This window comes from Leopardus geoffroyi, chromosome C2 (genome assembly GCF_018350155.1).
Source record: "Leopardus geoffroyi isolate Oge1 chromosome C2, O.geoffroyi_Oge1_pat1.0, whole genome shotgun sequence".
Taxonomy (NCBI): Eukaryota; Metazoa; Chordata; class Mammalia; order Carnivora; family Felidae; genus Leopardus; species Leopardus geoffroyi.
In genome coordinates this window covers 151,712,557-151,725,692 of record NC_059333.1, presented here as the reverse complement: position 1 = coordinate 151,725,692, position 13,136 = coordinate 151,712,557, and the positions used below count along the sequence as shown (strand labels likewise).

The following is a 13,136-nucleotide window of genomic DNA, read 5'->3' as shown; positions in this document are numbered from 1 at the left end:
AGCTATTGAATCAGTGTCTACACTTCTAGTTGTGCCAGAAACCCCCCTGGAAACTAGCTGATGCGTAAAAGGGTGGTGCCGGGGGCGTGTGTGTGTGGACACTAATGAATCACACAACTGTCATTCCAGGAGCACAAACAATTTCATCAGAATTATATATTTTCTCTGTTTCTTGGTTCTAATCTCCCCTGCTCGGTTTCCTCCTTCAGAGATGTTCTTGTTTCTACACGGGGCTCAAGATGTGAGAGTCTGGAAATACATCATGACTGTGGATGGGAAAATGAAACATCCTCCTTGACCAGACCCGAGTCAAGGAGCCATCCTTCCTTGTACTGGTGTGTGTACATGTGTGTGTGCGTTGCATCGGTGGGCTTGGCGGCCCAACCGAGAATGCACGGAATGGGAGTTAGACGGATGTCCCTTGATCTAAAGATTCGTCTAAAGAAAGGATGTTGACAGACATAAGCAACATGGCCATCACATTATGACTCTGCTCGCCGTAGGATGAAAAGAGGGAACACTCAATAATGATCATATTTTCAACGTACAGCATGGAAGCAATGGAATGACTTTCAGAAATTGTCTCTGCTGCCACTGAAATTCCAATATATATGCATATACACGCACGTACCTACCACACTTGTGTGTGCTACGTGCTGTGACGGAAAGCAGGTGCGGGTAGAAATTATACAACTTCAAAAGAATGATAAAATTGCCATCTTAACTTATTTGTTTGTTTATTTATTTATTTATTTATTTATTTATTCATTCATTCATTCAGTTTCTAGGGAGCGAGCAAGGGCCAGCAGGGGAGGGGCAGAACCCCTGACCCTAAGATCAAGGTCGCGTGCTCTACTGACTGAGGACCAAGTGCTTATCTTTGTCTTCTTATAGGAACACCAGTCTTACCAGATCAGAGACCCATCCTTGTGACCTAATTTGACTTTAATTGCATCTCTAAAGGCACATCCCATCACGCTGGGGGTGAGGGCGTCGGCACTTGAATTTGGGGGGGGGGGCATAATTCAGTCCATAATACCACCTGCCCACCCTGCACGCTTTCTTCTATTATTCACATCTTGCATGAGGATTGGTACATTTGTTATAACGGATTATGTCAACATCGATAGATTGTTATCACCCAAAGTCCATGGTTTATGTCAGGGCTCACTCTGAGTTGTACTGTCTCTGGTTTTTGACAAATGCATAAGGACATGCATCCACCACTACAGTTTCATAGAAAATAGTTTCACCCCCCTAAAAATGTCCTGCGCTTCACCTTTTCACCCCCCTCCCCGGGAGCCCCTGAAAACTGCCTAGCTTTTTTTACGGTCTCTAGAGTTTTGTCTTCGCCAGAATGTCACCTAGTCGGAATCATTTCAGATGTAGCCTTTTCAGATGAGTTGCTTTCACGTAGCAATATATGCATGAGGTGTCTTTGTGTGTGTGTGGCCTGATAGTTCTTTTTTTTTTTTTTTAATCACTGAATAATATCCCATTGTGCACATTACCACAGCTTTTATCCATTCCTCGATTGAAGTACATCTTGGTGGCTTCCAACTTTTGGCAGCTATGAAATAAAGCTGCTATAAATTCATATGCTCAGGTTTTGGGGGGGAGGATATGTTTTCAGCTCATGTGGGTAAATACCCAGGAACACGATTGCTGGATGATATGATAAACCTATTCTAGCTTCCCGAAAAATTGCCAACCTTCTTTCAGAAAAAATTGCCGAACCATCTTCCCACGTGGCAGGACCATTTTGCATTCCCCCCAGCAATAAATGAGAATTCCTCCGCATCTTCTCTAGCATTTGGTGTTGTCAGTGTTTGGGATTTTAGCCATTCTAATAATTGCGGAGGGCTACCTCACTGCTGTTCTAATTTCCCATTCCCTAACGACATAAGGTGTTGAGCATCTTTTCATATGCTAATCTGTCATCTCTTATGTGTCCTTGGGTGAGATCTTTTTAAGTCACTGTTGGCATGGTAGGTCCACCCCTATTCTGCCACTCACCACAGAGAGATAAGACACCTTCCTCCAGGGGAGCTCTTGTTCACTGAGCTGCACACACACGAGGCAGGTTCTGCAAAGAAGGAAATAGCAGCACTGAAATCTCCAGAACAAAGGCTCAAAGTAAGGTATGTATTAAGAAACATCCCCGGGGAAGAAGGATATTAGGCAAGGACTCTGTTATGTCCTCAGGAGAAAAGGAAAGGGAGGGCCAAGCTTTCAGAAGTTGGGCACGAGAGGTGAGTCATTTTTTCATCTTTGCAGGACCTGAGTCCGCAAACCTGCAGATGTCTTAGCGGCTGCCCCTGGCTCTGACTGAGGGAAGCAAGCCATGCCATTTTCTCTGCAGGACAGGAGGAGGGAGTCAAAAGAGTGGGAAGGAAGATAAGAAAATGCCTCTTACCACCAGGCATCTGGGAGGAGGCTGTAATTTTGCTGGCTACGAGGCTTCTGTCAGACAACCATCACTCGGGTACAAAATTGTCTAGAACTTGGAAGTCAGGTGGCCTGAACTCTAAAAGACTGGAGTGTTTTTGTTCTCCCCACAAAATAGATATGAAAGAGATGGAGGGTTTGGAGGAGATGCATTTTTGAGGCCTGGCTCTATGGTCTTCCTCTCTGTGACGTTAGTCAATGGACTGACGCTCTCTGAGATTCAGATACAACCTGAGCTCCAGAAACAGAAAGGAGGTCTGAGTGCCTGTTTCACAGGGATTCAAGAGAAATAAATGAAGTCATGCGCCTGAAACGCCTGGTCCCCTGTGATAAATGGTGGACATTCTTAAAACTTCGCTTGGATTTTACCGATGAGAGAGCGTGGGGGAAGTGTGGATTGGGGGGTCAGCAGGAAGGACCTGGGGAAGGAATGAGTTGAGGCCCCTCTTACTCTAGGATATTCAGAGAACAGAACAGAAGGATGGCAAACTGAAAAAAAAATTTTGTTTTAAATAACTGCACGACAAGTCGGAAGGAAGATGTAGGAGGAGAGACTGTTACTTTGAGAGATGCTAGCCACAACAAAAAAGGCCCACCCTCATACTTCAGAAAGTATGTTTTTAAATTTATTTGGGGGTACATATTTAAATGAAATTAATATCTTTAAAAATGGCCACCTTGGTTAGCATTTCAAGTTACAGAAAGGTGGCCTAGTGGACGGGGGGATCTGAATGTTCCGCAGCCAAACACCTTGGAAAGATAATGTCTAAATTGAGAGTTCCTTGAATGTATCAGGCTGAGAATTATCATGTTTTCATTGTTGGGTCTTCCCTCGCATAAACAGAGCATACGTTTCCCTTTTAATCATGTCTTCTTTGTTACCCTTCAACAAAATTTTACAATATTTTACATAACTGAATTGCAGTTTTTATCACATTTATTCTTAGAAATCTTGGTAATTTCTGTGGCTGGTATGGTTTCGATGATCTTTTAAAATAGTTACGTATGGTTGGGGCGCCTGGGTGGCGCAGTCGGTTAAGCGTCCGACTTCAGCCAGGTCACGATCTCGCGGTCCATGAGTTCGAGCCCCGCGTCGGGCTCTGGGCTGATGGCTCAGAGCCTGGAGCCTGTTTCCGATTCTGTGTCTCCCTCTCTCTCTGCCCCTCCCCCGTTCATGCTCTGTCTCTCTCTGTCCCAAAAATAAATAAACATTGAAAAAAAATTAAAAAAAAAATAGTTACGTATGGTGGTTATAAAAGCAGTAAACAGAAGGAACTGAACTTTTTAGAATAGCGTGGCTACCTTTCTAGAACAACAGAGCTGGGGGAAGAAAAGCAAGATAGGTAATGAGAGACAGGACACCATTTGTGCAAGTCAACAGGGAGCACAAAACAATATCGTATATTATTTATGGGTGCATTTAAGTCTGTGAAAGTACAGGGGGAAACTCTTCAGAATGAACCATAACATACTGGTTTCAGGAGTTGCCCCCAGGGTGTGGGGACTCGTTGTGCAGTTGAAAGGAGCTTTAGTTTCATCTCTATTGCATTAGGCAGGCAGCCTGGAAGGAAGGGAGGGAGGAAGGAAGGAAGGGAGGGAGGAAGGAAGGGAGGGAAGGAGGGAGGAAAGAAGGAAGGAAGGAAGGAAAGAAGGAAGGAAGGAAGGAAGGAAGGAAGGAAAGAAGGAAGGAAGGAAGGGAGGAAAGAAGGAAGGAAGGAAGGAAAGAAGGAAGGGAGGAAAGAAGGAAGGAAGGAAGGAAGGAAGGAAGGAAGGAAGGAAAGAAGGAAGGAAGGAAGGAAGGAAGGAAGGAAGGAAAGAAGAAAGGGAGGAAAGAAGGAAGGAAGGAAGGAAGGAAAGAAGGAAGGAAGGAAGGAAGGAAAGAAGGAAGGAAGGAAGGAAAGAAAGAAGGAAAGAAGGAAGGAAGGGAGGAAAGAAGGAAGGAAGGAAGGAAGGAAGGAAAGAAGGAAGGAGGGAAGGAAAGAAAGAAGGAAGGAAGGAAGGAAAGAAGGAAGGAAGGGAGGAAAGAAGGAAGGAAGGAAGGAAAGAAAGAAGGAAGGAAGGAAGGAAAGAAGGAAGGAAGGGAGGAAAGAAGGAAGGAAGGAAGGAAGGAAGGAAGGAAGGAAGGAAAGAAGGAAGGAAGGAAAGAAAGAAGGAAGGAAGGAAAGAAAGAAGGAAGGAAGGAAGGAAAGAAGGAAGGAAGGAAGGGAGGAAAGAAGGAAGGAAGGAAGGAAGGAAGGAAGGAAGGAAAGAAGGAAGGAAGGAAGGAAAGAAAGAAGGAAGGAAGGAAGGAAAGAAAGAAGGAAAGAAGGAAGGAAGGGAGGAAAGAAGGAAGGAAGGAAGGAAGGAAGGAAAGAAGAAAGGGAGGAAAGAAGGAAGGAAGGAAGGAAGGAAAGAAAGAAGGAAAGAAGGAAGGAAGGGAGGAAAGAAGGAAGGAAGGAAGGAAGGAAGGAAGGAAGGAAGGAAAGAAGGAAGGAAGGAAAGAAAGAAGGGAGGAAAGAAGGAAGGAAGGAAGGGAGGAAGGAAGGAAGGAAGGAAAGAAGGAAGGAAAGAAGGAAGGAAGGAAGGAAGGAAGGAAGGAAAGAAGGAAGGAAGGAAGGAAAGAAAGAAGGAAGGAAGGAAGGAAAGAAGGAAGGAAGGAAGGAAGGAAGGAAGGAAAGAAAGAAGGAAAGAAGGAAGGAAGGAAGGAAGGAAAGAAAGAAAGAAGGGAGGAAAGAAGGAAGGAAGGAAGGAAAGAAGGAAGGGAGGAAGGAAGGAAGGAAGGAAGGAAAGAAGGAAGGAAAGAAGGAAGGAAGGAAGGAAGGAAAGAAGGAAGGAAGGAAGGAAAGAAAGAAGGAAGGAAGGAAAGAAGGAAGGAAGGAAGGAAAGAAAGAAGGAAGGAAGGAAAGAAGGAAGGAAGGGAGGAAACAAGGAAGGAAGGAAGGAAAGAGAAAGAAAAAAAAAAAGAACCAAAAGGAAACCTGGCAATATGTTAGCAATTGCTCATTCTCTGGGTGGCGGCACGATAGGTACTTAAATTTTCTTCATAAAATTTGGCACTTCTGAGCCCAGCTAATCCCCACCCCCGTATTGGTCAGTTGAGGCAGTTTTCAATTTTTAAAACATGTTAATAGACCTTAGTTTTTAGAGAAGCTTTAGGTTTACAGAAAATTTGGACAGAAAATGTTGACAGCTCCCAAGTCGTTTTGGCCTGCCGTAACAATATAGCACAGTCTGGGGTGGCTCGAATGGCAGAAATTTATTTCCTCACTGTTCTGGAGGACCGAAGTCTAAGGTCAAGGTGCTGACATATTGAGTTCCTGGTAAAAGCCCCTTCCTGGCTTGCAAACAGCCAACCTTCTGTGTGTCCTCATGTATGACCTTTTCTCCGGGCATGAACTGAGGAAGAGAGAGGTCTTTCTTCCTCTTATAAGGTCACCAGTGCAAACAGATCCGGACCCAGCCCTTACAACATCATTTAACCTTAGTTACCTCCTAAAGCCCTGTCTCCAAATATCATCCCAGAGGGAATTAGGGCTTCAACATACAGGGATACAATTCAGCCCTTAACATCCTGCCCTCTGGCTTCCCAAAATTCATGTCCTTTTCACGCACAGAATACAGTCACTCCACTCCAACAGCTCCCAAAGCCTTACCCCATTCCAGCCTCATTTCTAGACCCAAAGTCTTACCTGGATATCATCCAGATCAGGTATGGGAGAGACGTGGGGTGTGATTCATCCTGAGACAAAATTCCTGTCCCGCTGTGAACCTATGAAACCAGACAAGCTATGCGCTTCTAAAAGGCAGCGGTGGGACAGGCATAGGACAGACGGTCCCATTCCGCAGGGAACAAATCAGAAAGAAGAGCGAGATGGTGGGTCCCAGGCAAGCCCAAAAGCTGTAAGGCTCAAGAATAATCTCCTTTGGGTGCTCTGCCCTCCCCGCCCACCAGGTGGCAGCGTCATCTCAGGGCCCCAGGCTGTGGCCTCACCCCCCCCCCTGTCTCGTAGAATCTTAGAAGTCCAGGGGGGTTGGTTTTCTTTTGTTCTGTCTCTGCCGCTTTTGTCCAAACTAGCAGTGTCTCTACCCCTGGCTGCTGGCGAAACGGCTGGTTGACTCCACGGGTGATCTCTGTGGGGGGGTGATTGCCCAGCCACACCTGAGGCATGCTCTCCAGAAACAATTCCTCAGTTTTGCCCTATGGACGGGCTGAGAGTTTTCCAAATCTTCAGGCTCTGATTCCTCTTTAACAACTCCTTCAGCTTACCTCTCTCCCCTACCATTTTACTGGAAGCCGCACAGAGAGTCCAGGCTGCCCCCGGCCAAACATCCAGTCTTATTGTTCGCAAGTTCTACCATCCCCGAGAGCCAGCTTCTACCCATTTTCTGTTCACGATGATACACGTGTTCTCTGAGGGGAGGGAAGCTCTCTCTCCAGCCTCCTCCCTTCCTGCTGAGCCCTCGGCATGATCACCTTTACTATCCGAATTTGCACCAACGGTCCGCTCGAGGCAGCCTCGGCTTTTTCTAGCTTGTGCCTCAGGACGCCTCCCCTCCACGCACTTCCAAAGTGCCACTTAGGTTATTTGTTACAGCAGCACCCCCTTCTCAGTATCATGACTTGTGTCAGTCAGCTCAGGCTGCTATAATGAGATGCCACAGACAGGGTGGCTTAAACAACAGAAATTACTCTCGTCATGGTCCCGGAGGCGAGAGGTCCAAGATCAGGGTTGGTTGCCGGGAGACCTCTCTTCCTGGCTCGCAACCAGCCAGCTTCTTGCTGTGCCCTCACACGGTCTTTTCCCCGTGCACGAAGAGAGAGAAAGAGAGAGATGGCTCGAGTGCCTGGGTGCCTCTTCTTCGTATAAGGACACCAGGCCTAGGGATTAGGGCCCCACCTTTATGATATCGCTGAACTATCATTATCGCCTTAATGGCTCATCTCCAAAGATGACATTGGTGGTGTCTTGGCCAGTTCGGGGCTATTATAACAGAAAACCATAGAGGGGTGGTTTATAAACAACAGGAATTTGTTTCTCACCGTTCTAGAGGCTGGGAAATGCAAACTCAGGGGAGAACCCTCTTCCAGCTGCGGACAGCCAACTCCTCCTTGTATCTCATGGCTGAGAGCAGAGAGAAGCAAGCAGCCTCGTGATTCTTAGAAGGGCATTCGTGCCATTCACCAGGGCTCTACCCTCACGACCTCATTTAATCCAGTTACTTCCCAAAGAACCCCCTGCTTAATACCATCACAAGGTGGGGTAGGGGCTTCAACATATGCATTTGGGGAGGACACAAATGTTCAGTCTGTAACAGGACTTCGGGGCTTCAACATATGAATGGGGCAGGGGTAGGGATGGTTACGATTCAGACTGTATGTTTTAAATAAAAATATTTTTAAGGAACGAATCTCTCTTAGGTGCCTCTTTGACCTGGTCCTCCCGCCTCGATGGATTACACCCTGGAGCCCAACGTGACAACAGTAACTGACGACTACTATCCTGATATCTTGTCAAGCCCCTGCGACGGGGAACTCATCCAAAGAGATAACAAGTTGTTACTTGCCATCTTCTACTGTGTCTTGTTCGTATTCAGTCTTCTGGGGAACAGCCTGGTCATCCTGGTCCTCGTCGCCTGCAAGAGGCTGAGGAGCATCACAGACATATACCTCTTGAACCTGGCCCTGTCGGACCTGCTTTTTGTCTTCTCCTTCCCCTTCCAGACCCACTATCAGCTGGACCAGTGGGTGTTTGGGACGGCAATGTGCAAGCTGGTCTCCGGTTTTTATTACATCGGCTTCTTCAGCAGCATGTTCTTCATCACCCTCATGAGTGTGGACAGGTACCTGGCCGTTGTCCACGCTGTGTATGCCATGACGGTGAGGACGGCCAGAATGGGCACAGCCCTGAGTCTGCTCATGTGGCTGATTGCCATCGTGGTCACCAGCCCGCTACTGGTATTGTACCAAGTGGCCTCCGAAGACGGCGTTCTACAGTGTTATTCGTCTTACAGCCAGCAGACTCTGAAGTGGAAGATCTTCATCTACTTTGAGATTAACATCTTGGGTCTGCTGGTCCCATTCACCATCCTTATCTTCTGCTACGTGAGCATCCTGCACCAACTGAAGAGTTGCCAAAACCACAACAAGACCAAGGCCATCAAGCTGGTGCTCATTGTCGTGGTCGCTTCTTTGCTCTTCTGGGTCCCGTTCAATGTGGTCCTCTTCCTCACGTCCCTGTTCAACATGAAGATCCTGGACGGATGTGTCCTGAGCCAGCGGCTCATTTATGCCACCCATGTCACAGAAACCATCTCCTTCACTCACTGCTGCGTGAACCCTGTGATCTACGCTTTCATGGGCGAGAAGTTCAAGAAACACCTCTCAGAAATATTCCAGAAGAGCTGCGCCCACATCCTTCTCTACGCAGGAAGACAAATCCCCAGGGAGGGCTGGGACAGGTCCTCCTCCTCTTGCCAGAACCCCCTCCGGTCCTCCAGCATAGACTACATTTTGTGAGGAGGGGGCCCGGAAGCAGGCCTCTGCCTTCCTCCCTGCTCTTCCTTTAGGGGACACAAGTGATTTCAAGCTAGAGTCTGAGGCTATGTGAAGGGAGACTCTGAGAACCGGGGTTACGGGGACGCCTGGGCGGCGCAGTAGGTTGAGTGTCTGGTTTCGACGCAGGTCGTGATCTCACGGTTTGTGAGTTCGAGCCCCGCGTCGGGCTCTGTGCTGACACCTCGGAGCCTGGAGCCTGCTTCGGATTCTGTGTCTCCCTCTCTGCCCCTCCCCCACTCACACTCTGTCTCTTTCTCAAAAATAAATAAACATTAAAAACAAATTTTTTTAAGTATAATGTTAACTTTGGGATTTTTTTCTTAGTTTTTGTTGAGTCTGTATCATATATCCATTTAAGTTTTATCAAATGCTTTTTCTTATCTATTAAGGTGAACCTATAGTTTTCCTCTATTATTCTGCTAATTTGGTGAACTACATTGTTTGATTTGCTTATCTTAAATCATCCTGCATTTTGCCTGGAAAAAATGACCTCTTGGTCATGATCCTTTTAATAAATAATTGGATTCTCAGGATTTTTGTATCTGTGTTCATAAGAAATATTGCCCTATAATTTTCCTTATAAAATGTCCTGGTCGTGGGGCGCCTGGGTGGCTTGGTTGGTTGAGCCTCCAACTCTTGTTTTCAGCTCAGGTCATTATCTCACAGTTTGTGAGATCGAGCCCTGCGTCGGGCTCTGTGCCGAGTGTGGAGCCTGCTTGGGATTCTCTCTCTCCCTCTCTGGCTACCCCTTCCCTGCCGTGTGCACGCATTCTCTCAAAATAAAATAAAATAAAATAAAATAAAATAAAATAATATCCTGGTCTGATCTACAACAACATGGATGGACCTAGAGCTATTATGCTAAGTGAAATAAGTCAGAGATAGAAAAACAAATACCATGTGATTTCACTCATATGTGGCATTTAAGAAACAGAACAAATGAACAAAGAAACAAGACACAAACAAACAAACAAAACCAGATTCTTCAATACAGAGAACAAACCGCTGGCGGTCAGAGGAGAGGTCGGTGGGTGAGTGGATGGGTGAAAAAAACAGATAAAGAGGACTAAGGGGTAAAAACCTCCAGTTGTGAAATCAACAAGTTCCGGAGATGAAAAGCACAGCTTAAGAAATACAGTCGGTAGCATTGTTTGGTGACAGGTCGTGACTACGCTTTTCATGATGAGCATTGAGTAAGGTATAGAACCCTTGAATCATTATATGGTACGCTTGAATCTAATATGACACTGTATGTTAATTATGCTTTAATAAAAAAAAAAAATGTCCTGGTCAGATGTGGCCTCCAAAAGATGTGTGGGGAAGTGCTTTTTCCACTACTCTCTGAAAGAGTTTGTGTAAAATATTGGGCGTGATGTCCCCCTTCAAGGTTTGCTTGGCGAGGTCCGTTCATGAGATCATCTGCAGTTTGTCTGTAGGAAGATCTCACATGATGCGTTCGGTGTCTTTGGCAGGTAAAGTTTATTCAGATTTTCTGGTTTTGCTTGGTCTCAGTTCTGGAAAGTTGTGCTTTTTCAGGCATTTTCCCAGTTTAAATTGTCAAATTAGCATGTAGTTGTTCCTAATATCTTCTTATAGTATTTTTAATACACGAGAATATGAAGTAATGTCCTTTTTTTTTTTCATTCCTATTATCGGCAGTTTGTATTTTCCCTCCTTTTTTTTTTTTTTTTTTTTTTTTTTTTTTTTCCTGCTCGGTCTTAGGAGGTTTATCAGTTTTATCAATCTTTTCAAAGAGCCAGCTTTTGGCTTTGTCGATCTTCTGGTTTTGTGTTTACGCTGATTTCTACTCTAAGCTTTATCTTACCTGCTTTCCTTAGGTTTGATTTCTATTTTATTCCAGTTTTTGAAATGGAACTTAGATTACTGATTATCAACCTTTGTTCTTTTTTTTTTTTCTTTTTGAAAGAGAGAGAGAAGAGAGAGCACAAGTGGGGGAGAGGGGCAGAGGGAGAGAGAGAGAGGCTCTTAAGCAGGCTCCACACCAAGCACGGAGCCCGGCTGAGCCAAAATCAAGACTTGGACGCTTAACCGACTGGGCCACCCAAGTGCTCCACCTTTGTTCAGTTTTGAAAGATGCCATTAAAGCCAGAAAATTTCCTCTCAGCACCACGTACACTGCATCCCACACATTTTCATACAACAGATTTTCACTGATTTTCGATTTAAATTATTTTCCACCTTCCACTGTGAATTCCTTTTATCATGAGTTGTTCAGAAATTAATTTAGGGGCTCCTGGGTGGCTCAGTCGGTCGAGCCTCCAACGCTTGATTTTGGCTCGGGTCATGATCTCATGGTTGGTGGGATAGAGCCCCACCCCCCATCAGGCTCCATGCTGTTAGCCAGGAGCCTGCTTGGGATTCTCCCTCTCCCTCTCTCTGCCCCTCCCCTACTCCCGAGTGCACGCTCTCTCTCTCTCTCTCTCTCTCTCGAAATAAATACACAAACTTTAAAAAATTAATTGAAAATTTCCAAACATATAGGGATTTCTTTATGCTTTAGTTTCTAGTTTGACTCCAGAATACATAGGTGTACATTCGGGTTTTTGAAAATTTTATTATTTTTTTTATTTAAAAAAAATTTTTTTAACGTTTATTTATTTTTGAGACAGACAGAGACAGAGCATGAACGGGGGAGGATCAGAGAGAGAGGGAGACACAGAATCCGGAACAGGCTCCAGGCTCTGAGCTGTCAGCACAGAGCCCGACGCGGGGCTCGAACTCACCGACTGCGAGATCAGGACCTGAGCCGAAGTCGGACGCCCAACCGACTGAGCCACCCTGAAAAATTTTTTAAAGTTTATTTATTTTGAGAGAGAGAGCACGCACAAGCGTGGGAGGGGCAGAGGGAGAGAGAGAGAGAATCCAGGCGGGCTTCCCGGTAGAGGCGGCGTGGATCCCAGGACTCTGGGGATCAGGACCTAGCCGAAATCAAGAGTCTGACACTCAGCCGACTGCGCTGGTAGATGCTCCTTTTCTGAAATTTATTGCGAATTGTTTTGCGACTCAGAACGTGGTTCATTATGTACATGTGCTACGTACATGTGAAAAGAATGGGTATATTGTGTGGTTGGTGCCTGGAGCTGGTTAATCAGATTGGTCAAGTCTCCATTCGGCTGAGTGTTTCTGTTTGCTTGTTCTAGGAGTCACTGTGAAAGGTACACTAAAATCTCTAACGGTGATTGCCAGTTTATTTTTCATTTTAATCCTGTTTAGTATCGCTGCATATATCTTGAAGCTATGTTATTCGGTGCACACAAATAGAAGATCTGTATACCTTTCTTAAGTCCTTTTTTTTTTTTATTTTTTGTTTTTTATTTTAGAGAGAGCACGAGCACAGGAGAGGTGGAGGGGGGCAGAGGAAGAGAGAGCGAGAGCGAGCGAGAGAGAGAGAATCTTAAGCAGGGATTGATCCCTTGACCCTGGGATCATGATATGAGCTGAAATCAAGAGTCTGATGCTCAACAGACTTGAGTCACCCAAGTGCCCAGATTTATACATCTTTCTATTGAATTGACTTTTTTAACCTTTTTAAAAGAGTTTGTTTGTTTGTTTGTTTATTTACTTATAATCTCTACACCCAAGGTGGGGCTCTAACTCACGACCCCCAAGGTCAAGAATCATGTGCTCCTTCCTACGGAGCCAGCCAGGCGCCCTCTTTTGTCATCATTAAATGTGTCTTTTCCTCCAACAATACTCCTTGACTGAAAGTCTGCGATGCTCAGCATTAATACAGTCATAGCAGCTTTCTTTTAATTACCGTGTGTGTTCTCGTTTCCTTCAAACTATTTGCTTATACTTAGTTTCTCTCTTGTAAACAGAAATTTAGTACCATGAGGATGCATAATATGTATAAGATCTAAAAATATCCTTCAGATAGAATATTCTGCAATACATATTAAAAGTATACCAAACGTTGATTTCCGATTTCAGAGCAATTTTTTTTTTCCTTTTCTTTTCCAAGTTAACAACATAATTTCAATTGCAGGTGGCTCCTTCGGCAAAACTGACACCCATTATATTGACCATAGTGCAAATATATGCCTGGAGGGCAGCCTACTCGTTTTAGGAAAGCGTCCGGGCAGCTTTATCTTGAAATGTTTAAATCTGTGCTGAGGATAGCCACACCGCTCCT

The 13,136-nt window shown here is 45.3% G+C and overlaps 1 protein-coding gene across 1 annotated transcript; it reads left to right on the top strand.

Moving 5' to 3' along the window:
* Positions 1–2,045: 2,045 nt before the first annotated feature.
* Positions 2,046–9,133, top strand: CCR8 (C-C motif chemokine receptor 8). Its single transcript, XM_045437131.1, has 2 exons — positions 2,046–2,141; positions 7,847–9,133. Exon 2 carries the CDS (start codon positions 7,877–7,879, stop codon positions 8,942–8,944), a length of 1,068 nt encoding a protein of 355 aa, XP_045293087.1. The 5' UTR covers positions 2,046–2,141; positions 7,847–7,876; the 3' UTR covers positions 8,945–9,133.
* The last annotated feature ends 4,003 nt before the right edge of the window (positions 9,134–13,136 follow it).

Bases quoted from the DNA above. Each gene is read 5' to 3' on its own strand.
- CCR8 (XM_045437131.1), top strand. From the start codon at position 7,877: ATGGATTACACCCTGGAGCCCAACGTGACAACAGTAACTGACGACTAC.